We start from the raw sequence: 26,005 nt of genomic DNA, 5'->3' as shown, positions 1-26,005 counted from the left end.
AAACAAACAGGGTCAGTATGGGTTTTGTACAACTTGAAAGTCTGGTAGCTATAATAAAGACAAAAGAACCACTGGTCTCTGGGCCCACCAAGAAAGACTCAGGCCAAAGATGGTAACTGTTTGTCTAATACAGTTTTAAAGATATGTGTACTAGTGCCTACTATAATTCCTTTACATCATAACCAACATTTGCCTATGATATTATAAAGCGCAAAGCTTTAAGTACACCAAACGTGTTGAAAAGTCACTATTTCCAGTACTACACTGACTTCTGAGGAAACAACATAGAGAAGACATGGTCCATACCTTTAGGCACTCATAGTCTAGACAAAGAATAGGTATTTCATTGATTCTCATGCAAGCATGTTTCTTGAATGCTCTTTCTGTCATCTATCTCTATCTCTATTTATCTATCTAATTTATTTTTCTACTTTTTAAAATTTTAAAGAAAAATGTATTGCATTTCCTCCAAATGCTAACATAATACTAGATACAAAGATTAAGATATTGTGGTTATCCAATTTTGCTTGCAAATACAAAAACATACACTGGGGAAAAGAATCCTTATTAAATAAATGGTGCTGGGAAAATTGAATAGCCACATGTAGAAGACTGAAACAAGACCCACACCTTTCACCTCTCACAAAAATCAACTCACACTGGGTAACAGACTTGAACCTTAGGTGTGAAACTATTAGAGTTCTAGAGTAAAACGTTGGAAATATTCTTCTAGACATTGGCCTAGGCAAAGAATTTATGAAGAAGACCTCAAAAGCAATCACAGCAGCAACAAAAATAAATAAATGGGATCTGATCAAATTAAAATGCTTCTGCACATCCAAAGAAACTGTCAAGAGAGCAAACAGACAACCCACAGAATGAGAGAAAATTTTCGCAAGCTACACATCTGATAAAGGGATGATAACTAGAATCTATTTAGAACTCAGGAAAATCAGCAAGAAAAAATCAAACAACCCTATCAAAAAATGGGCAGAGGACATGAACAGAAACTTCTCAAAAGAAGACAGAATAATAGCCAGCAAACATATGAAAAAATGCTCAATATCTCTAACCATCAGGGAAATGCAAATCAAAACCACAATGAGATATCACTTAACTCTGGTGAGAATGGCCTTTATCAAAAAGTCCCCAAACAATAAAATTAGCATGGATGCAGAGAGATAGGAACACTCCTACACTGCTAGTGGGACTGAAAACTAGTTCAGCCTCTGTGGAAAACAATATGGAGATACTTTAAAGTGATACAAGTAGATCTACCATTTGATCCAGCAATCCCACTATTGGGCATCTACCCAAAAGATCAAAAGTCACTTTATGAAAAAGACACCTGCACTCAAATGTTTATAGCAGCACAATTCACAATTGCAAAGTTGTGGAAACAACCCAAGTGCCCATCAATTCATGAGTGGATTAATAAAATGTGGTATATGTATACCATGGAATACTATTCAGCTTTAAGAAACAATGGTGATATAGCACCTCTTGTATTTTCCAGGATAGAGCTAGAACCCATTCTACTAATGAAGTATCTCAAGAATGGTAAAACAAGCACCACATGTACTCACCAGCAAATTGGTATTAATGGATCAACACCTCAGTGGACATATAGGAATAACATTTATCGGGTGTCAGGCAGGTGGGAGGGGTGAGGAAGGGATGAGTATATACAAACACAACGAGTGAGATGTGCAGCATTTCGGGGATGGTCACACTTGAAGCTCTGACTCAAGGAGTCAGGAGTGGGCGCATGGGCAATATAGTAACCTTAACACTTGTACTCCCATAATATGTTAAAATTTTTAAAAAGGTAAAAAATAAATAAATAAAAAATAAAATACCAGAAAAAAAATATATATATACTCACAATGCCACTGTTACACATTAAAAAAAAGAAACTGTGTGTGTATTGTTTTGTTCAAATACATTTTACAAAACAAAAACACACATACCATCTAGTCATCTACCACAATGTTGGAGTTTGGAGAGGTTATGTAATTTGTTGAGTTATCTAACTCTGGCCTAGGTGATAATGAACATAGCTGGAACTTAAACATAGATCTATGTGGTAGAAACATTTACAGCTGATCAAATATCTGTGTGTTCCTCAACTTTTCATAGACCTTTGGCAATTAGTTGGAAAAATGTGGCTAGTTCTAAGTAATACTAATACTTATGCCAATTCTCAGCTAAACCACTTAAAAGTTAGTGAGTCCAGCTCTTTGCTTCACTTGTCATGGAATCATGGAAACCAACAACACTTCCAATGGTGTGCTGCTATGGTCTGAATGTTTGAGTCTCCCCAAAATGCATAGGTTGAAACCTAATTTCCAATATGGTAATATTAAGAGGGAGGGCCTTTGAGAGGTGACTAGAACACAAGAGCAGAACCATCATGAATGGGATTAATGCCCTTATAAAAGACGTCTGAGGGAAGTTGTGTGCCACTTCCACCATGTGCAGATGCATCAAGAAGGTGCTATCTATGAAGTATGGGCCTCACCAAACACCAAATCTATCAATGCCTTGATCTTGGGCTTCTCAGCTTCCAGGACTATGAGAAAGAGATGTTTGTCATTTGTAAGCCACCCAGTTTATGGCATTTTTGTAGCTAGTAGCCAAAATAGGCTAAGACATAGATCCTGAGACCCCAAATGACCATATGGGTTGGAAACTCAATAGGCCAATATTGTGTTAAACCAGAGATTTAAGGATTAATTTGTTATTGCAGCAAGGATTATTTGTTATAATGGAGTTTATAACTCTAGCTCACGAACTAACTAATAAAGTCTCAAAATCTGTGCTCTTAATCTAAATGCTGTAATAATGGCCATGACTTAATAGGAAAAAAAAATCCAGACACAATAGTGATTTCATTACTTCTACAGTCTGAAATTGGAAGTCAAATATTGACTTCATTTTCATATATAAATTCTGAATTAGTGGATTTGACTGCAAGGTGGTAATAACAAGGTTAAGATTCATAGATAAATAATCACAGTGTTATAGTGGATTGATAAAACGTTTAGTAATTACAGGCTACAACAATTTAAAGTCAGCTGGCCTTGCCAGTTTTTACTTGCCCACTCAACACTTATTTTTCATCAACAGTTTTAAATTCAATTCATTTTAAGTGTTTATATTGTTTTGTCTAGGAAAAAGAATACAATATTCATGATAGTCTGTGATGATTCATGCATTTTTGTTACTTAGAAATAGCTAACTCCATTAATTCTTCAGAATGCTTTCTGCTGCCCTGAAATACAAACAGTTTGATAGTGTTCCCGGAGAATTGATGGTTGCAATATATCTAAAATAATTCTGTGACTTCTAATATACAGTGTTTTGAGGAAGAGTTTAAAGTTTTAGAATATCATGTACATATGATGTTATTTAATAATTGATAAAGCAGTTCCTAAACAACTTTGACATTCTGTTCAAATCAGACTTTTTAAAAAATCAGTATTTTATCTTTCCTGAATTCTCTATTCACATTTAAAACAACTACAAATGTTTAAGAAATATCAGATTTTTCCCAATATTCTTTACATTATTGTTAACAGCAATAATGTCTTAAATATATGTAGAGCATATCTCTGGTATTATGTAAAATAATCTCACATCATTCTTCATGAAGTAAAAGAACAGAAGCCTAGAGTAGTTTTGTGTCCAAGGCCACATTCATAGTGACAGAGCCAGGGTTAACATACAGATTCACTGGCTGCTACTGCAATGTATATTCTACTCTATTTTGTCCAGTCATAAATGGATCCTCTTTAAGTGATATTTAAAATGCTTGAAACGATAGTCGTGTCTTCAAAAATCTCATATTCTTTCCTGAACTATCTCTAATTGGTACATGAATATACAGACTAAGTACCAAAATTATCAATATAGTATACCTTGAATATTTTTTGCATAGACATTGCAAATATTATTATTAAATGCCTGTATTATTTTTCCAAAATCCTTATAATCAGGTGATAATTGATCAAAGAATGTTAGGGGTCAAAAAATTCAGCAAATGACTAAAAGATAAACACTCAAATATCTGAAGATACAGAAATGACTAGCTTTACAGATCTTTTATTTATTCATTAATTCAGTAAATGTTCATTTAATACCTACTTTCAGGCATGAACTGTGGATAGGTGCTAGGTATATACCTATAAACAAATAGGCAAGACAGCCATACTCAAAGACCTGATATTTAATAGACAGGAAATATATGCACACACTATAAAACCACTATGAAAGTAATAAACAGATTTCTGTAAGACAGAAAAATATTGGGGGGAGCAGGGAGAAATTCTCCTTCCCTGTGGTTGATATGGAAGCTTGACTAAGCTCAAAATTAAGCTGAGGGTTAAAGGATGAGAAGGAATCAGCTCTGTAAAGAATGAGAAGCAGAGCACTTCCATCAGTGGGAAAAGCACATGCAAAATCATAAAGGCAAGAAAGGGCTTAGAATGTCTGGGATAGAAAAATGGCTGAGAGGGAATGTAGCTTAAAGTTAAGTTAAAGATCAGATTATCATAGTTCTTAGGATACTGGCTCATATTTGAGTGCAGGGGAAGCCAGGTTTTAAGAGCAAAGTTATGTGACATAATCTATGTATCAAAAAAAGAAGAAAGAAAAGAAAATGAAAAATCATCCTGGCCGTTATATGAAGAATATTTTGGGGAAGTCTAATTCTAGAAACATTGGAGACTGAGCTAATATAGACTCACTTCCTGCTATGTAGTTGTAGAATGCTAGATACATTTAAAGCTAAATAAAAAAATATCATAGCTGAATGAAGAAATATATTCGTTGTGTCACAGATAATGGGTAGTCCCAAATCGGATCTATAATTTATGACTATGATGCTATGGCTATCTAGAATATTGGAATTAGCTTTAGGCCCTAATGTATGGGCCCTAGAGTTTGAATGCGCCCTCAGGGATAGAAGACATTGACTTACATGATGAGAATTTCATAGAGACAATTAGAAGCCTTAGAAAGAACCCTACTAAGACTGCTGTTTCTTTAAATGGGTCACTAGATATCTCTACATACTACTGGCCCCGTTTGGCAGAAAGAAAACTTTCCCTACCCAAGGTATAAGTGAGTGTGTATTGAAAGTACTATAAGAAATTGACCCTAAGCTATACCACATATGGGAATGGCATTCAGGTTATATTATTCCCATGATGTGAGAATATCCAAGTTAGAAACATAAAGTAAAACCTGCTCTAAACTGATGAAATAACTATTGTGTATGCTATAACAAATACAGGCTGGTTTGTGGCAATAGGTCTGAATATTTCCAAGATGATTTTTCTTTTCTTTTTCTTTTTTAAACATATATTAGTTGATGTCATTTCTCTCTTAAACTCTGGCTTCCCAATCCACTTACACTACCATTCAGCATTCTAAAGGCTTATGACAATCTAATCTTCAACCTCACTTTCAACTGCATTCCCTCTTATCTTGTTTGGGCTGCTTTAACAAAATACTATAAACTCAGTAGCTTATAAACATCCAAAATTTATGCTTCACAATTTTGGAGGCTGAGAAGTTTAAAATCAAGATACTAGCAGAGTCTGTGTCATGTGAGGGCTATTTCCAGGTTTATAAATGGTGCCTTCTCACCTTGTCCTCACATGGTGGACATGCTAGCTCTCTCACGTCTCTTTTATAAGGACACTAATCCCAATCATGAGGGCTCTACCCTCATGTTCTAACCACCTCCCAAAGGCCTTGTTTCCTTATACCATAACCTTGGGGGTTAGGATTTGAACATGAATTTTGGGAGGATACATTCCGACCATAGTACCATCTTAGTCATTTTTAGTCCTTAGCACCACACACAGACATACATGCATACAAATTAAAGTTGTATGCAATAAAAAATTTGTAAATAATGGTAGAAATTGATTGACTATAATAAGTAAACACAACAATGAATCTGAACACAGCAGCCAACTCTGAAATAAACTATGATATAAGAATTTTTTGAATTTCTTAAAAATTAAAAAATTAGAAACCACAATGGAAGAGTTGATCATGATGAGAATAATAGAAAAAAATTGAAAAAAAATTACCCTAGAGATAAACAGCACAATCAGTGAAATTAAAAAGGCAATGGATGATTTAAAAAGCAATATATATGATCTTGATACCTAATTACTGAACTGAAAAATAAATATTAAGAAGTAACTAGGAAAACAGCAGAGGAAGGAAAATAAAGAGAAAAAAACAAGAAAGGTATATTTTGACCTTCTCATTTTAAATTCCAAAATAAGAGATTGATTGGAGAGAATGAGAGGCAGTATTTAAAGATATAATGGCTGCAAATTCCAAGATTCATTAGATATCAATTTTTATTTTTAAGATTAAATCACAAGTAGGATATGTTAACAATAAATCCACATGTAAACAAATCAAGGTAAAGCTGCTTTTAGAGAGAAAAAAGAGGTTTACTATGTAAGAATAGCAACTAGACTGCAAACAAGGACTTCTCATTAGCAACAAAACGAAATGGAATAACCATAAAATGTTAAGGAAAAAAACTCTCAACCCAGAATTCTGTATTCATCTAAACAATTATTCAAAAGTGAGAAAGAAATGAAGATATTTTCAGGAAAAGGCTGAGACAAGTTTTCCACTCACAGGCTTTTGCCGAAATAACTACTGAAGATTATAGTTTAGTAAGAAGGAAATTAAATCCTGAAGGATGGTATAGTATAAAAGAAACGATGTTGTGCAAAAAAATGGTGAAGATGTAGATAAATAAAAGTAACTGTCGATGATAAAGCAAACCACACTAATAAGAATAACTAATTAGACATAGTTCAAAAAATATCAGATAACTGTAACGTAAGAGGGAGAAGGAAGGAGGACTTTAATTCATCCTAACGACTTTGTGTACTGTGTAGTTGGGAGATGGGGAGATGGATTGGTTAACTTTAGACTTTGTTAGTAAACTAAATGTGTATAAAATTTATTTATTTATTTATTTATTGAATATCTTGTGTACTTTTTAAATTTATATTTTAATAGATTAGGGAGACAAGTGGTTTTTGGTTACATGGGTGCATTATACCGTGGTGATGTCTGGGTTTTAGTGTACCTGCCACCCGAATAGCATGCATTGTACCTGATAGGTAGTTTTTCTTCCCTCATGTTTATCCCACACTCCGCCCTCCTGAGTCTCCAATGGCCATTGTACCACTCTGTGTGCCCGTGGGTACCTGTAGCTTAGGTCCTACTTATAAGTGAGAATACACAGTATTTGGTTTTCCATTCCTGCATTACTTCACTTAGGATAATGGTCTCCGATTCCATTCAAGTTGCTATAAAAGTGAGCTTGTCTAAAATTTAATGTACCTATCAAAAAATATATAATATATAATTCCTAAATCTATAGAGAAAGAAAAGATAGAAGATGGAAAAAAAATAGTCAAGCTAATGGACTTCAAAAAAGAGAAAGGAAGCAAAAAGAGAGCTCATTGTCTAGAAAACACAAAATAATAGATAATTATAATACACTGTAAATAGTGTAAATTAGTTGAAAAAAATTCTCAGGCTGGAGTTTTGCCTTTTAAGAAATGTAGTCATGTATTAATTTCAAGTTATACTAAATATTATGAGACAGACATCATGAAAGTAAAGAAATTGAAAAAATGATGTATCAGACAAATACTAACCAAAGAGAGCTGATGTACCAATATCATCATCAGACAATGTAGACTTTAAGGCAAAGCACAAACTCAGGCTTATCTAATTAGAGGATTATCTCATCAGGATAAAAGCAATAATTATTCAGGAAGATATAACAATTCTGGACATGTAGGTACCACCTAACATGTATACAAATTAAAAACTGATAAAAATATATGAATGAATCAATATATCCACAATCATAATGTAGGGTTATTAATACACTTCTCTCATAAAGTGAAAAATAGAAAATTATCCAGAGTTACAGAGAAACTGATGATAAATTGGTTTAAGAAAAGAGCTGGGATGGGAGATGGGGTAACAACATAAGAGAATCTACCTAGACGAGGCATGTTGATGTTGTAGAAAGGGACTGTGAGTTACTCCTAGAGGAGTTAGAAAGAAGATACTAGACTCAGGAGATTATTTTTAATGTATTATAATAGGTGTGCCATGATAATGCAAGGGACACACTTTATAGCCCCCTCCATTGGTGCATTTTTTGTGTATATTGTGTGTTTACCAAATTTCCCATTCTTACTTCATGTATTCATATCACACACACACACACACACACACACACACACACACACAAAGTCTATTTGTACTCCACTTCAAGCATTCTTTTGTCTATAAAAGCAGTGTCTTGAAAGCTTGAAGACATTAATCCCAGTTCTGATTTTGCCTCTAAACAGCTATGTGAAGTTTGGAAAGTCATTTCAGTTTTCAACCCCTATTTCCTTATCTGCAAATTGAGGTGATAAGATCAGACAGGCTAGATTTCTTTTATCATTTGCTATTCCATCAATTTGTGTAAAAATGTTTGACATTTTGGGCATTACTTATTAATATATATTTAAATTATATATTTCACAAGGGTTTATTGTTCAAGAATTAATTTTTTCCATTAAGAAATGAGGACAAATAGTTATTTAATGAATGGCATAATGCATATCTGAGATAATAAAATCCAGGCACCTCTTAATCTGCCTAAATAATTGAGATAGTTCACTAGAGCCTGACCCTGGTATGAATTCCCAGTCTCCTAAATAAATTGAATAGAGGGCATTGGGCCCTCTGGCACCTTTAAACACAAAGAAATTGTTAGCAACTTAGCATATATGAAGGGAAAACTAAAACATGCAAATTATTAAATATAGCCTCTTTTGGTGTTGTCCACTAAATAAATTATGTTTAAATGAAATAAGCTATTCATTGTAACCTACCAGACCCTTCACAGCCTGGCCTCAGTCTACATTAATACTAGCATTGCTTAACATAATCTGACAGGGTTGTTAGTAGGATTAAATGAAATCTTGTATTCACAGTTCCAGTGAAAGGTCTGGCATATAGAAGATTTTCAATTCATATTTATTTCTTTCCTCTATCCTTCTTTTAAACATACAAAAACCACAGATGTACCTTAGAGTATGGGCTAGTTTCTTTGCATGAACAGCCATATGATACGATGATGGATAGTGTAATGTTCCTAATTTCTCTGAGGAGCTAAAATTACAAAGATCACAAACTTCAGACAGTAAAGGAAAGCAGAATTTCTGAAGCCTGTGAACAGATGTCCTTCTAGAGTCAGGTTCTGCTGGGCTCTGGCCTTTCAACAAGTTTTCCCGGACATAGAAGAGATTACTCAGTTCATAGCATCTGTACAAGCAAACTGCGTAAGAAACGTGGAGTTTGTCAGGGCTCTGGCAGCTGGCTAAAATCCATGTCAGGTTCTAGAAAGTAGTCACATTAGTAAGCTCTTTAGATAGTCCTAAACTTTTCTTATTAGACTGAATCTTTCAATATTCTCGGTACCCCTCAATAACCAACCACATGCTAAACATTCAAGAGAATATTGTGATTGGGTTTTAGAGAGTAAGGATTTAGGATAAGGAAACTGAGGCCCGTAGAGGTTCAAGGACTAAATCTACGTATTCAAATTGAAAGTCACTGTGTTTTCAACAATGTACAATTAGATATTATACTTTTTGGTGATAGTGACAACTTAGAAACATGAATTAGCAATTACCAGATAAAATGAAGACATGAAAACATTCCTATCTTTACTTTTCAAGATCAGGATTTGCTTTGATATGATATATAGAACGGCTTAAACCTTTTCCCAGGTTAATTTATTAGTAATCATATAGTATTGTTTTACAATTTTTTCTGATTAGTCGAGACATTCCAATATAAATGAAATATCTTTATCTCTTACAAGGTGTTTTTTTTTTTTTTTCTGGAAAGTCCTAAAGTCCAATTTAATAATAGGTTTCATGAGTCATTCAAAAATTCTGCTTAAATATAAAGAAAAGGACCAGGGTTTTGTTGACAAGTAAAGAGATCCCTTATAATATAGTAATCTTTCCCAACTTTATTTTCTTTTTCTCCTTTAAAAGAATCCTTCCTCCATCAAAACCAACTTACTCAACGTTGGAATCAGAATATGCAGTTACCTGTTCCTCTTACTAAGAGTGCCACACTCAACTACCCCATCTTTCTAAACTGTATCTATCCATTCTTTAATGTCCAAGAGACATGAACTCTCTTCCAAGAAGTGCTCTTGGTCAATTACTGTCCATAGTAACCACTGTTTTCCTACTCATTTGACTCTTTGGATGCACCATTTTATATGCTCTTTTCCTTTGTGAATATATTAGCTTTCAAACTATAGGCTCCTTTACCATGGGAACAGCTTCACAGTTTTAGCATTTAATTGGGGACTCTTGAATTATAGGTGCTCTATAAGCATCTCATCAAGATAAATGTCTCTAAGATAAAGTGTTCTAATAAAAGCATAGGGTCACATCACATAGTTTAATTGGTCAACTATAATAAGATCTAAACATTCTTGTATTGCTGGTTTATGTTGTTCTCTGAGACATCCTGTGATATTTGAGAAGCAAGGAGCCATGAGAGTCCTGTCTATCACTGAGAAACATGTTAAGAAAAAGATACATCATAGAAGTTCTAGAGCCTGAAAATGTGCTCAGTTTGTGCAATTCTTTATTTACATACATATATTTTGGAATCAGCTAAACAATAGCATCTATTAATAGTTCAGAGAAAGTTGCTATAAGAAACTTGCCATGAATATAATCACACATCAATGAATCTAAAGTCCTTGTGGTTCTTTTACTATTTTTAAAATGTCACGTCTCACTCTGTAGGATGCAGCCTACAACATTTAATGCATTTATAGGTAGAAAATAAACTGTATTAACACCATAATTGCACACAGAAAGGGTCATGTATATTTTGACCATCATTCAAAATCTCTCTAGGTAGAAGCAGCAAGTTTAAAAAAGAACAATATGCTTATTTTTTTTCATCCCTCTATCTCCACCTCTTCTATTGCCTTTATTGCCTCTGTAATATAGAAACATGATTTCATTATTTTTCAGTGTTAATATTTTTGTGAAAAAATGGAATAATATTCTGAGGATATTATTTTTAGAAAAATAGAATTTTACTAGCTGTCCAACTCTATAATAAAATAGAAGTGTTTTTGTTGGTTTATCAACCAGGATGTATAGAAGGAAATAATTATATTAATAATTTATTTCAAAATGATAATATTGATCTACTAACTAAACGACTGACTCTCTGTGATTTAATCCATTATTACCAAAATGTCCTTTGTTTATTGATTGGGTGTAAGGAAGAAATGCCATCATTATCCTTTATTAAAATACTGCTTTATTAAATTCCTAAAAAGCAAACTAAAGCCACATTATTTTGAATGTACAGGTACCCAGAATTATGGTCAGAAAATACAATCCTTAAAAATTGATAATACAGAGCTATATATCCTCTTTATAGCTCTTTACAGAAGGCCTTTTATGTCTTGCTGTATTATGTATACTTGATGAATGTTTCTTTAGCATTATTGCAAACTCTGCTAAATCAATTCTCTAAACTTTCTCTCTATGATTAATTGATTAATGATTTAATAAACATACAATTACCCTTTTAAAAACATAAAAACCTCTACTGTGTTTGTCACACCACAGCTACGGTAGTATCTGCAGCTACTGAGAACTAGATTTCTGTTGCTAGTAATGATGAGGGCGGGTTGTGGGGGTAGTGAGGATAGCTAGTTCTAACTACCCAGAGATATGAATTTTTCTTTAGAAGGAGCTCTCAAGAAATATATGTTAGACAAAAAATAAAACACCTTTTAACTTTAAAATTTTATTGTTGTATAAAAATACATAAAGTTCAACTAAGCAACCTTGTGTAAACTGATATAAGAGGTTGTTTTTGTATTAAATCTACTTCTGATTTTTTCCTGTATGATATGCGGCCAAACAGCATCTTCCTCATAGAAAGACATTTTTCAGGGAAGCCTTTCTTGATGCTCTCAAATGAATTAGAATCCCTACATATATTTTCATAGCACCTTGTAGAATTTAATCATTTTATAATCATAGTCAATACCTATTACCTCTCTTGAGAAAAGCCTCAAAATCCTAGCACTTAACATAGTCCCTGACATAGAGCTGTTGCCCCCAAAATATTTATTTAATACTAGAAATTCCTTCTAACAGTATGAATGTGGATGAATGGGTGATTATTGATAACCATTTGTAAGTGTTTGTGCTAGCTTTTAGAGATATTTCTTTAAACTTTGTTCAAAGAACCTAAGGTTGGAGTAGTAATTAATAACTTACAGTCTACTAAAACATATAAATACCAATCATTATGCATACCAACTTACCTCATTTGTTTATTATCCTCACCCTTCAGGTGTATTTGATATCTATTTAATCAATGCTATTTATTGTAAGAAAAATGTGAAAAATATTCACCAGGGTATCTTAGAGAATTGCTTTACTTCATAAATCTCTATGTCCACTTTTCTAGGTTCAGGATCTACAGATATAAAAATTAACAATGACAAGTATCAAAAGTTATAACCCTGGTAGGATCACTTTTTGCTCAGGTTTTTATTTTAAATAGGTGTAATCAGCCCTTGATTATTTCTTAGAAACATAATTTCACATTTGATAAATGTTTCCTGAGTGGCCATTGATATTCCTGATTATTAAAATTAGGAAAGAGGTTGGAAAATTTTTAAAAAGTTGCTAATTAGTGTAATAATTAAGAGTGTAGATTCTGTAGTCAGAATGCTTGGGCTCAAATTTCAAAATTACCATGCATTAGCTAAGTGGCCTTGAGAAATTTAATTAACTGAGGAATGCTTCTGTGTTCTCATGCAAAATATAATAAGGCTATTATAAGAATCCAATGAATTAATTCATGCAAGGAATTTAGAATAATGCCTGGCACGTGGTAAGAGCTCAATAAATGTTAGCTGCTATTATTATTAGTAATAATATCATGTTAAGTTGGTTATTAGTGAAGTACAATGAAGATACTTAATTTTTAATTTGTTAATCAGCACATGCAAATTACTACTAAACCTTTTTAAAAGGAAAAGTTGATATCTTGAAGTTTCTTTTTCCAGAGCACTAAGAAGTAGTAACATAGTATATAGTCCCTCTCTAGGAACAATATGAGTAGCAGAAGATACAGCTATTGTTACAAAGTCAAAACATGATGTCACTAAAAATAGTCATTAAAAATATCAATAAACTAATTGATTATTTCCCATTTAATCTATAAATATATTTTCTCTGCCACAATTTAATAACAGATAGGTGATGGCAGTTATCAAAAGAGGAAAGATACCTCAAAATTGAAAAAAAATTACACCAGTTATCTTTTCTGTGGTCTGGAAATAGGAAGTGAGCATTCTATTTTAGTAGTAGATTTTAAAATCTACTACCAAATCCAAATATATTCTACTGGGCTGTCTTCCCTTTCTTATCTTTCCTTCCTATTCCACTGCCCTAATCTCTCAATGAACTGATTGTGTTCAAATTTTGTCTCAAGGTCTATTTTGAGGAGAAGCCAGAATAAGACTCATGGTAAACTCCAGGTTGTGCAGTCAGAGTTTAGGCTGAGAACATAGAGAGGAAATGGGGCTTCCAGCAAAAACAGAAACCAGAAAGAAGCACTGGAAGGAGGGACTTTGTATTCCTACATCTGTTTCTTGACAACAGGGCTGTCTTCTTTTTCCTTAATGCCCTGCCTTTGGCAGGTATTAGTGTATATTTGCAACAACAACAACAAAAAAAATCTATATCAGTTTAGGGGACAAATGAAGGGCCCATCTCTTTCATAATCCAAAAAATTTTTGTGGAGATATACCTTGTTTATGTCCCCTTTGTTTGCTTCACAGCCCATGGACTTCCCACTATGACCAAAGAGTCCAGAGAGCCTAGGCATGATCTGTCAGCTGTAGCAACTCTGCAGTGAAAGTATGTGCCATCCCCCAAAGCAGGTGTCCCAGCATTTTTATTTAGCCCTTGGCAACTGTTGGAGGTACAGCAGTGACTGAAACAGCATTTTCTCAGGGTGTAGAAGAGAAAAGATCTCTCTTTCCTCCAGAGGTATCCACAGCTATGGCTGTTCCACTGCCCAAGATTGATGGGTTCCCACATTTACATTGTTTGCTTAAACATGTCTGTAAGTTCACATGTACTTTCCTTGTGGTAGTCCCCATGGGCAGACAGGATAGGTCCTAGGAGTTGCTAATAATAACCATGAATTGGGGGAACCAGATATCCTGTATATTTCCATGGCTAAAACCCTTCTCTTTAAAATGAATGGCCCTCTCAGAGGCTATTGGAATTCTTCAACTATTTTTATAATCTTTGCTACCAGGTAAGGTAGTTTTCATTTGAAAAGTCCATCAAAAGTATTCTAATACTTTTGAAACCTTAACAAGGAAAGGTGGAATTTTGAGCCATTTCTTCCCTGGAAGTTTACAGGTTCCATAACAATTTTCCTATCTATTTTTCCTCCTCCTATTGGTTTTTGCAAATGTAAGTACTGGAAACAAGGCCTTTGGCAAGACATTCTAAGTGTCCCATCAAAACCTTTCTGCAAAAAGAAACCCTCAAGTCATCCATTGGCAAGAGCAGGTGCTCTCTTGGGGTGACTGTATGTCTCTGCTTCCACATGCAGCTCTCACATGGTAGTTCTTTTGGGGGCTGAGGGAGCAGATGTGGCATTTAACATTTTTCTCACTGATTTCTGTGATATGGGTTGTGTCTGAAGTATCCTTTTTGGTAGCTCTGGGGGTTATATAAGTTTTTGATTTTTAAGATAGTTTTACTTTCAAGTAATTTTTCCATATATACACTTGCCAGATCATAGGCTTTTGAGTTGAGTATTGGGTGCCATCAATTTTCCTATAGGTCAAGGGAAGCAATAGAAACGTTTGTCTTTGGGGGGGTACACAAGAAACATTTTGAATAAGTAACTGCATAACTTAGGCTATAATGCAGAGATTGGGTTGGACACAGACATTTAGATCAATTAGAGAGTTTGTGGCTTATTACAAATGAGAGATAATGAGAGTCTTAATGCTAAATTTTAGCCATGTTAGGGGTACATATTTTGTGTGCTCATTTTTAATTTCTCATATTGCTGAGAAAATTGACTGTGTCAGGAGTACATCCTCACTCCCTCTCCTCTATTGATGTCATCGCTTTGGAAAGGGATCATGAGGACTGGAGGCTCATTCTTGTTCTCATCTTCAGGGAGCTGCCCCCAGTCCCCTTGCCCATGGCTGGCTGCCCTGAGGTTTGTTATCCACAGGGTATTTGTTGCTAAATTGGGGGTTTTCTGCTATAAGGTAACATAAATCAGAGTCCAATCACCTCAGGATGAACACAACAGCCCGAAGGGCACTATGCACCACAAAATCCTGTTATGAAGACTCTCACCAGGCCATAATTTATCAGATAATGCCTCTGCTCTGGAAGTTAAGACAAGTGGAAAGGACTCCCTGCAGATCACTGAATTATGGCTATATGCCTTGATTGAGTTTTAGGGTTTTCTGACTTCTTGCCCCACACTCCACACACAAACTTACTTCCCAGTAAGAAGAACTCTGTTTCTGTCACGCTGGTTTCATGTTTCTCTAAAATGTCAGTGCTTCCTTTCTAACTCAAGGTTTTTACTCATTATATTCCTCTAGTTCTGGAATACCTTTCTGCTTTTACACTTTAGATTCCTGAGACCAACACACACACACACACACACACACACACACACACACACACACACACACACACACACTATAGTGGTATAATTACATGGTATGTTTACAGTAGAATAGAATAATGGTGCTTTTGGAGAAATCAAAGATTTGGGTTTACTAATTTTATACTGTTAACTTTTCTTCCAATTGTTTAAAAGTGGTATGACTTGTCTGTAACAGGAAAGTTCATTATAAAGGGAGAAACTATCTTTTACTAAATTTTAGCTCCCTTCTCTCCTCCATAGCACAGTAATGTTTGGTCATACAATAAAGGCTCAATAAATGCTTTAATGGGATGGCTCATGATTCACCTCCTATTTGTCGTATTATATCACATCATGCCAGAGTGATCCAGTCTCTCTCAATTTATTTCTTATGCTAACCTGTAAAAGAGATGTTATGATTATCTCATAATATCAACTTCTACAGTAGGGCTCTATTGCATTTTAAATTTGAGAACATAAAAACAATCCCACAATGATAGTTTAACTTACAACTAAAGCAAAAGGTACCAACTATGGTTACTTTAATGTATTAATAGGTTTATAAAAATGGAACAAACCACACTATGTTCAACTCTGCCTGCAACTAAAGAGCAATTGCATTATAGACCCTGAAATTAATACTGTTTTAATGAACCTATATATTTATTCAAACCACTTATTACGAATACAGTCACCATACTGGGCAAAGGGCTACAATAAATAAAGAGATAAAAATCACCCTACTCTCTAGATATTCACAGTTTTGTAAATAAATATTTTTTGTTTTCTTTCTAAACTGGTCTGGTGAGTAAGTGAAACATTTGTGACAAAGTCAGAGAACATAAATGCCCCCTTATAAGACAACAAGGCAACAGACTATTTACTAAATTTAAGGAAAAATAAATATATATATATATGTATATATTTCCCTGCACTAAGCTTAAGTTTTCTTAAAATACTCTCTTGAACCTTTAAATACAACTAAAATTATTTCAAGCTAGAGAAAGAAAAACTTTTATATAGAACAACAATTATATAATTTGGCTTTATTACTCTCAAAATTTAGAAAAAGGTTTTATGTATAGTTTTTATCTTTGACAATCTGAACTTGCCTACCTAACACTAATGAAACCACTAACTCTAGGGACATCAGTATTATTTAGTGAGAGAGGAAAGCCTTTGTAATATGGTGTTCACAGACTCATTTTTTCAGTATAATAACCCTTTTATATTTTAAAAATACTTTTAGTTCTATACAACAAATTTTTCTTTTTATAATTCATTCTTTATCTTCTGATTGGGGTAAGATAGAGAAGAGAGGAGAAGGGAGGACAGAGGGGTCTGGAGGCAGATCATGTGCTTCTAAAGTAATTGTAATGGAATTTTACAGATGTTAAAACTGGCTATTTGCTGATGTTATGTGCCACAGGGAGCTAAATATCATAGTCATCCCGGGTTGGGGTAAGATATTATAAGTACTGGCCAGTGTTACAAGAATCATAGGGTTTTTTTCCCACCAGAAAACATGGTAGTGTAGTGGAAAGAACAGTGGACAATAAGTACAGGATTTAGAGTCTAGCTTTAGTTCTCTACAAATAACCAACTGAGATACTTTTGCCAGATTCTGACATGTACCTTGTGTTATAGCAAAAGAATTGCATAGGCCTTCAAATCAGTTATAGTTATACTCAGTTATACTCAGGTATGTGACTTGAGCAAACTACTAATCTCTGTGAGCCTAAGTTTATTTATCTGTAATGTGACTGTAATGATATCTGCCTAGCTGAGCTGCTGTGAGAATGATGTTTGAAAACGTCCGAACAGCGTCTGATACCTAGTAGGTGCTTAAGAAATTTTGGTTATTGATATTTTAGCTTTGCCATTATTGTTAACTATGTCTTCCCAGTGAGGCTGATTCTCAATGTTTTAAACACAGAATATTAATTCCCCTACTACCTGTCTCTAGGGTTGTCAAATATGTAGGCTTTTCTTAAAAAAGAAAAGCCTGATACAAATTTAAGAGAAAGCTTTTCCAGCATGCCTGAGGAAGACAATTTCAGAGTGGGTAAGAAGAGTTTATGGCATGGCTCCTCTCTTCTCACTGTATGGCAAAGGGTATACAAATCTCACTCTTGCTTATAAAGCTGCAAATGAAGCTGATTTAGTCTAAGCATTCTATCGTGGGCCAGGTGCCTTGGAAGTCCCAATCTTTGTTGCCAGGTTCTTTTTGAAATAAATAGCAAGGTAGCTGGCTTATGTTCCAGATGTTTGAGCTGCCAACCGACTTTAAAAAAAAAAAACAGAACAAAACAGCTTTCTCCAGCAGTACACAGAGAAGTCACCTTTTTCTTTCCTCCCGCTCTTTCATTTTAATCTTTTATAATGTGTGGTTTCAGATTCCAAAAGTGTAAACAAAACATGTCTGTTCTGTAGTTTCCATTACCCAGTGCAAATTGGAAGAAGAAACCATAATGCTTCTTAATCTTCTTTCAAAATTCCTTTTTACAAATAATTTATTTCCAAATATCGGGGTTCCTTGCATGATTTGGAAGGGGTAGAGGGGAATAGAAAAAAGATTCATACCAATTTATTGCAGACAACCCTCTTTTCTTGAAGTACAACATCATCAGAGTAGGAAGTTTTCCAGTATTTTCTGTAGTTGTTATGCTGGTGTAGGGGCAAAGGGAAAACTTCCCCCTCAACTTTCTGAAGGTTCCCAGAAGGCAGATAAGTAAAAGAAAAAAGCATAAAAGTTTCTTTTAATGGGCATAGCATGGGGGAATCCCAGGAGAATGGTTACCCAATAACTCAGTGAGGTACAGAAACATACGGAGGAGGAGATACGGGGGAGATACGGAATGTAGACAGTTTTTTTTTTTTTTCCCACAAATGAAAAGAATCAGTAAATGATTGTTAGGGAGAATGAATGGACCTGAGAGACAAAAGTTAACTCACAAATGATTCTCTTTGTAATTTGAATTAGCCCAAGAGACAGACACTATATGAAAAAGTCCATCCAAGTGGGGTTGCATTCCTCAGTCATCATTTCTGTGATAGATAATGAGATTTCAGGGAGGGGGTGGAAGGCAATTGTGTTTCTCTTTGGGGGTTTGGAGTTTTTAGGGAGATAATGGAACTTCAGAGTATAGCCTCATCCTGTGCTTTGAGAGAGACCAAAGGGTTAAGGAAGTCAGAGAAGGTAAGAGAGACTTTGAGGCTGCTTCTTTAGCTCAGTATATATATCAAAGCACCTTATTTTGAGGCTTTGTTTTCTGAGCCCCAACAATGGGGATAAAACTCTGCAAAAATATCTTAGGCATTGGGGCAGAGTAGGTTGCTACATTTGGAAGAAAAATATCTCACAGTAATAAAGGAGCATCAAAGGTGGTTGTTCCTCCTGTTTATTTAAAAAAATACATTTTCCCAAGCATGCAGAAGACCAAAATTAATTATATTTTCATTATGATATGAATTGTTCAAACAATTGATAAATATAACTTTTAAATATTGAATGAAATTTGGCCTTTGTAGAATATATAGATTTGAATATTAAGCACCATAATTTCATCGTAAATTATACCGTCTCAAGTTAGTGTGGTAATTTCGCTTGTGTAGTTTCACATGACAATGTTCTCATTCACTAACTACATTTCACAGTACATTAATAATGTCAACACAGTCACATTTTCTTGTGTTCCAGCTTCAGGGTTATAAGAGATAGAAGGGCATTTGTTAAGTCCAGGTAAATATTAAATATCACTTGTGACAGAGAGGAAGAGAGAACAATGGCATTCGATACCAGCCCTAAGGTTCTTTGAGATGTGTGTGAATGACTTGTTCAGCCCATTAAGCAGATGCTAGTTCAGCTGTAGTACATATCTTGGTTTTCAGACACAGTTTTGGAGTAGAGTGGTGGAGAGATATACCTGTAAAAAAATTCTGAGTATGAGCTTTGGAGATGCCATTTAAAATTTCATTTATTTTCTTAATTTAATTTAAGCACTGATCTCAAAAATACATAAATGATATTAGTTTTGATAAATTTTGGAAAAGTAATTAAGAATACAGTAAATCATTAAGAAAATAGTACATAAGATATTAAAGAAATGTTTAGATTAGATTATATTTGAAATGAAATAAATCAACCATTGATTTTTTTCTCTATTGATTACTTAGTCCAGTAGTCAGATATTGATTTTCAGTTCTCTACTGTTTGATCATGTGATTTTCTGAACTGTAAAAAATTGTTTTAAAGTCTAAATATAACAATTCATTCAACTAGGAAACCCATTTGTTAATATTTAAATATTTAGCTCAAAAAAGAAACAAAATATTATATTTCTTTATATTATTTTGAGCTATTAAAAAGAAACTGAAGCTTTTTTTCTTTATAGAAAGATAAAATGAAAAAGGGATTTGAAAAATATTTTATAATATTATATTTTTCGTCAGTATCTTTACTACTTTGTATGCATAAAGTGTTTGAAATAATGAAAAACAAACGAAAACCTTTAAATACTGAGTTCTAGCATTTTTTTCTGCTTTCTTTCAGCTCTCAGGAGAAGTGATTTTGCAAATTGCCAACGAACCAGTTTTGCCCTATAATGCTCTTGATATAGCTTTAGAAGTTCAAAACAGCCTTAAAGGTAATGTTTCTTTGAGTTATGGTAATTTTAGCAAATAAAAACTTGTGCAACTAATTTTCAACATCAAATGGATGAAGTCATCTACTATCTATCTTACTAGCTGTGGCAGTGCTATGCCTCCCTTCCTCTAGAGGGTGATTGTAAGAAGGGCCTGGAAGAATTCTTGCTTCCAGTTAACAAAAACGAGATGTACTTATATGTGAACATAAGGCAAAATATTAGATTTTAAAGGATGACCCACCTACAGTCTTTTATTAAAGAGATTTATAATTCTAAGTTTCTGTTATTATTACAAGTTTTATATGGAATAACATAGTTCCAGGATCCCATTTCTTTTTAACATTGTACCTAACACCCAGTCAGTCCAAATTAAGACTGGCCTAGAGGAGTTTCTCTTTTGGGGTTGGTTTCTATGGGGTATAGGCTCCATCCTATTTGACTGAGATATTGGCTCAGATCCTAGATCAAAGACAACAAGGAGGAAACCAGGCAATCATTTCTATAGTCTCTATTTCAATTCCTTCAAGTTTGAATATATTTCTTTTTGTGGAATTCTGACCCCACCCTAATAATTATCTTCATTTCCCCTTTATCTACATACCTTTCTTTCTGTTAGGCTCCTAATTTGTCTTCATTAATCAAATGCAAAGGGCAGTAATGTGATTAAAGATTCCACCCTCCTTCTCACTGAGTCATTCTTTGATCTTCCTATCAGATCTTTAATGAGTCATTTGTAGACAAATACTTCTTGATACAAATGCCATTATTTTGACTATAAAGCTTAAATAGTTATCCTTCAAAAATAGATCTTTCTAAAAAGCCAAATACTTCCAGTAGCTAAAAATTTAGTGATTTTTATTTCCTTTAACTTTCCAGATTGTTTCTTACTACCTGGATTAGTGACTATTAAACAGTATTTTTTTCTAGTTGTTTTCTTATGATTTTTATTATGTTGGCTGTAAAGCCATGACCTTGTGAATAATTGAGCCATATGGGGTATTTGCTTCCACACAATATGGCCTCATATTGCCCAGCTTTTTTGTATATTTAAGTCAGTCTGTATATAGTTTTCTTCTTTCCTATTTTCAACAGGCTTTCATTTCACCGTTGTCAGTGTGGCTACCTGTAGCAGTTATTCTGAGTAACCAAGCATATGACATTGTACAAAATAAGAAAAGATAAGGTATAAATACAAGACTAAATAGTTCTGTGAATAATAACTATCTTTTCTTCAAAGATTTTTTTTAAAAACATCTATTTTATTTGTTCTGTAGACTGTTTTGATTTTTCTATAGTTCTCATTTTCATCTAGAAATTCTACTGGTATTGTACACAGTACTTTAAACTTTCAGAGAACCAAAGAAGGAGGTTATTTTTTACATTATGTAAATACTTGTCAATATGTCAGGTTTCAGTCTGAAAATGTCAGTTCTTAGTGCACTAATGGCCAAAGAATGACCAGACACACCAAAGTAAGACAAGCATAAAAATGAGGTTTATTGAGGAGAGAAAGATAGGATTATAGGGCAAGAGCAAGAAATAGATTTACAGAGCATGGTACATACACCACAGATGATGCCAGACCCATTGTCACAGGAAAGGGAGAACAAAAGGAAAGGCACAAAAAGGGCCTGGTTATGGTCTGCATCTTGTTTTATAGTGCCCAGATTGGGACCTTCCTGGTGGCTTAGACATTACCATGGAACCGCTTTGATTGGACAGTTGGGAGTTGCATTACTACACACATGGGTTGTTCTAGGTCAATTTCCTGACTCTACGGTACCTAGTCAGCATGGACCATGGGCTGGAGTGTCTTATGCACTTTTTTGCACCTGGATCACTAAATTCTGATTGGCATATTCATAAGGTATTACCTCCTTCCCCAGGTATGGCAGTCACTTAGGAGATTAGGGTAGGGCAGCACCAAGATGGAGTCAACAGCACCCACTTTAGTCCCTCGGAGACCTAGAATCCCTTGCTAACTACCTAGCACATCCATAAAGGAATAACTATCATGCACAGAAAGAAGCCTCAAAGAATATACTGTAAAATGCTAAGATTGTGTAATACAATTATAAATGATAGACAAGTTACTTTTCTGAGTCCAAATTTTCTATGATAAAAGTATATCTTTGTCATAAAGACATAAGAAGTTATATTTTAATAGATTAAATAAATAAAGCCACCAAAAACAAAAGTGTTAGCAATATTGTCATATAAAATGCTAAGTTCTGTTTTTCTAAACAATCAAATTTATTACTAAAAATCCATAAATATGATACTTTTGTGGTTCATAAGTGTGATTGCTGGGATTTCACGCTAATGTGTAATATGTGCCTCCTCAAATTTTGTTAGGATGTTGACACATTACCTGTTTGATGTGAAAAAAAATCCATAAATAAGCACAATATTACTGCATTATTATTGATATACAAACATTTTAAGTAACATGGACCTCTACTGAAGCTCAAAAAGGACCTATTGGCTCCTTTTAGAATTATATTATTAATATGGTTTTTGTGGGTGATTAAGGACTCCTTTCAAAATCTGAAAAGAAAGTTAAGTATATACAAAACATTAAGTATATACAAAAAGTTAAGTATATACAAAAATTTGCATGTAATCTCTATGAACTTCACAGGGTCTCCTGAATCCATTTATTTATTAATTTAACAAATATTTATTAAGCACTTATGGTATGCCTTGTATAGTTCTTTTACCAAAACAAACAAAACAAAATCAAACAGCAGCTAAATAAATAAAATTAAAATTCCCGCTCTTAGGAAACATATGTAAATACATTCCCATAGAGAAACAAAATTGTCATAATTAAAAGCAAATTTGAAATTAACATTATGTTCAAACTGTGCCCTAATATCAGTTACTTTGAAACAAATTTGCATTTTCAAAACAAGTGTTATAACGGAACTTAGCAGTTCTATCCAAAGAATAGAGAAATCTGACCTGGAAATATAAATTTGGGAATTGTCTTAGGTAAAGATTACTAAGGGATTGAATGTAGAGTACAGCAAAGGTCTAAGATTTCTGTGGCACACCTACATTTGGAAATTGGGAAAAGAGGTACAATCAGAGAAGGAGACCAAAGAGGAGTGTCAAAAAGTAATAGAAAAACAAGTGAACTGAATGTGATATCCCAAAGCCAAGTGAATATAACCTTTCAAAAAGAGGAAGCGATCAACTGTGTCCAATGCTACAGATGGGTCTAGAAAAATGAGGACTGAGAACTGACTACTGGTTTTAGCAATGTGGAAGTCATTGCCTATCTCAGCAAAAATAGTTTTAATGGAGTGGTACAAGCAAGAGCCTGATTAGAAGGATTCAAAAAAGAATAGGAGGTAATAAATTGGGGAAATGTGATTGTATGTGGTAAGAAGTATGGAGTCAGGAAACTGGAGCATGTTTTTATCTTGAGGATGATGACCTAGTGGAAAGGGAAAATTTGATAAGACAGTAAATAGAGAATTGCTGGACTGACTGGACTGATTTTCTGGAGTTGAAGAAACACAAGGGTAGAGGACTCTACCTTACCTAGGAATTGTTTTAGTCCATTCAGGTTGCTATAACAAAACGCCCTAGACTGGGTGGTTTATAAACAAAAGACATTTATATTTTATAGTCTGGAGTCTGGGAAATCCAAGATCAAGGTATTGGCAGATTTAGTGTCTGGTGACTTCCTTGTTCATAGATGGCCATCTTTTTGCTACAACTTCACATGGCAGAAGGGTTAAGGAAGCTGTCTTGGACTTCCTTTAAAAGAGCACTAATTTCATTTTTTAAGGACTCTGGCCTCATGATCTAATCAATTCCTAAAGACTCAACTCCTAATACAATTACCTCAAGGATTAGAATTTCAATATATGAATTTTGGGGGGGACTCAAACATTTAGACCAGAGTAGGAACACAGTGTTACATCCATAAAAATGTGAAGGAAGGAAGAACATATAGCAGATATGTGATGGTGGGAGCTCTTGGCAAGTCCCTTTAGATTAGAAAATCAGTAAAATAGTTGTTTAGGAGGGTGGGAAGGGAAGAATTATGAAAATAGTTAAGTTAAATAGATAAGTTTCTTGGGCAACATTAAGAGCCCAGATAAACTATACAATTTAAATGAGATAATTCTGCATAATTGTATATTTCAGTGCTGAGGATGTAGGTATAGGGGAAAAAAGATTTCTTTCTTCACTTGTTGCTAGGATGATGGTTGAGACCCCTATAACAAAAGACAGATTAACAAGAGAAAGGCATCCAAATTTATTTATTTAATATACATTTTACATGACACAGGAGCCTTCAGAAAAGAAGACCCCAAAGAAACAGCGAAATCTGTGTATTTTTATGCTAAGTTTGATGAAGAGAACAGAAGTATGTTTGGAGGACAAAAAGGTGTAATCGAATGTCAATAAATTGGGGCAAATTTAGTAAGGCCTCTTTGTTCAGATTATTCCCCATGTCTCAGTGTCTTTGAGAATAAGGATGTTCCTTTCCTGTAGGTATAGAAATTAAGGTTTTATGACATACTTCAGAGGAAGGTCAGATAATTCTTTAACAGTCTGCTTCAGGGTAGACGAGTAGGAGAAGGTCAGAGAGACCGTCTTGCTTCTATCAAATGTCAATGTGCCATATTTTGGGGTAGACTGTCCTGAACATCATCACATGCATGGCACAGGCAGAGTTGGGTTCAAGTAGGGCCAAGGTTTTTTTGGGAAAAGACAATGAATTGGCTAAAATAAAGAAAACTGTGTTTGCAAAGGAACACTCGTTATGATGGACCAAAATATCTTAACTGGGAATGGAATAAAATGAGGATATGAAGGGAATGAGGCAAGTGAAAAGGAAGTAGGACCAAAAGATTTTATTATGTCTTGGTGAGATAACAGAATTGAAAGTGCATGAGCTGAAAAGACAGGAGGTAGTGTTTGACAAATGGAATTATTGAAAGTAAGGTCATAGAAGAGTACAGATATTGGTTCTGACAGTGTCCAGGCCAGTATCTGATCCTGGAAGTGTGGTAGGTGATCACTAGAGGAAAAGATGCTAAGGAACAGAGAGACCAGAATATGTCCATGTGGGAATTAAATTTGCCATGAACAAAGACAAGAGTTGTATAAGAGGGAATGACTATGAGTTAGGAGCTAAAAATCTTCAAAGAATGAGTAGTGACGGTACAAAGGGTGCTGGAGAAAAAAGTGCTACTGCCTGAGGGGACTACAATGGAAGCCATATCGTTAGAGGAAAGTCAGGTTTCAGTAAAAGCAAAAAGGTAAGAAAATATTTTGAGACCAGGCCAGGTTAATAATCCTTTCTTTAATAATTATATTTGAGTATGTCATCACAGGAGGAAAAAAACAAAACAAAACTGCACTCATTCTATGAACATTTCTACTCCAGGCCAGATGAAGTAGATGTCTAGATGAATATGTCCCTAAAATCCAAGGTTCTTGGTGGAGTTGAGTGAGCTAGGAGCATGTTGGCTTCTTGTGGTTATAACAGATTGCTTCTGCTGTAAGTGAAGAAC

General features: G+C 34.3%; 1 protein-coding gene and 1 non-coding gene across 4 annotated transcripts in view; both read left to right on the top strand.

The window, feature by feature from the left end:
- Positions 1-26,005, top strand: part of NAALADL2 (N-acetylated alpha-linked acidic dipeptidase like 2) — a 1,254,620-nt gene that overhangs the window by 1,164,590 nt on the left and 64,025 nt on the right. For all 3 annotated transcript variants that reach the window (XM_076003772.1, XM_076003759.1, XM_076003769.1), the window contains one exon: positions 20,375-20,468. In XM_076003772.1, coding sequence (XP_075859887.1) covers positions 20,375-20,468 — 94 coding nt within the window. The remainder of the gene's footprint in view (positions 1-20,374; positions 20,469-26,005) is intronic.
- LOC142875510 (small nucleolar RNA U13) lies at positions 22,747-22,849 on the top strand. The gene has a single exon (XR_012922872.1). It is a non-coding gene; the product is annotated as a small nucleolar RNA U13 (small nucleolar RNA).

This window comes from Microcebus murinus, chromosome 1 (assembly GCF_040939455.1).
Source record: "Microcebus murinus isolate Inina chromosome 1, M.murinus_Inina_mat1.0, whole genome shotgun sequence".
Lineage (NCBI taxonomy): Eukaryota > Metazoa > Chordata > Mammalia > Primates > Cheirogaleidae > Microcebus > Microcebus murinus.
This window is presented reverse-complemented; position numbering and strand designations above follow the sequence as displayed.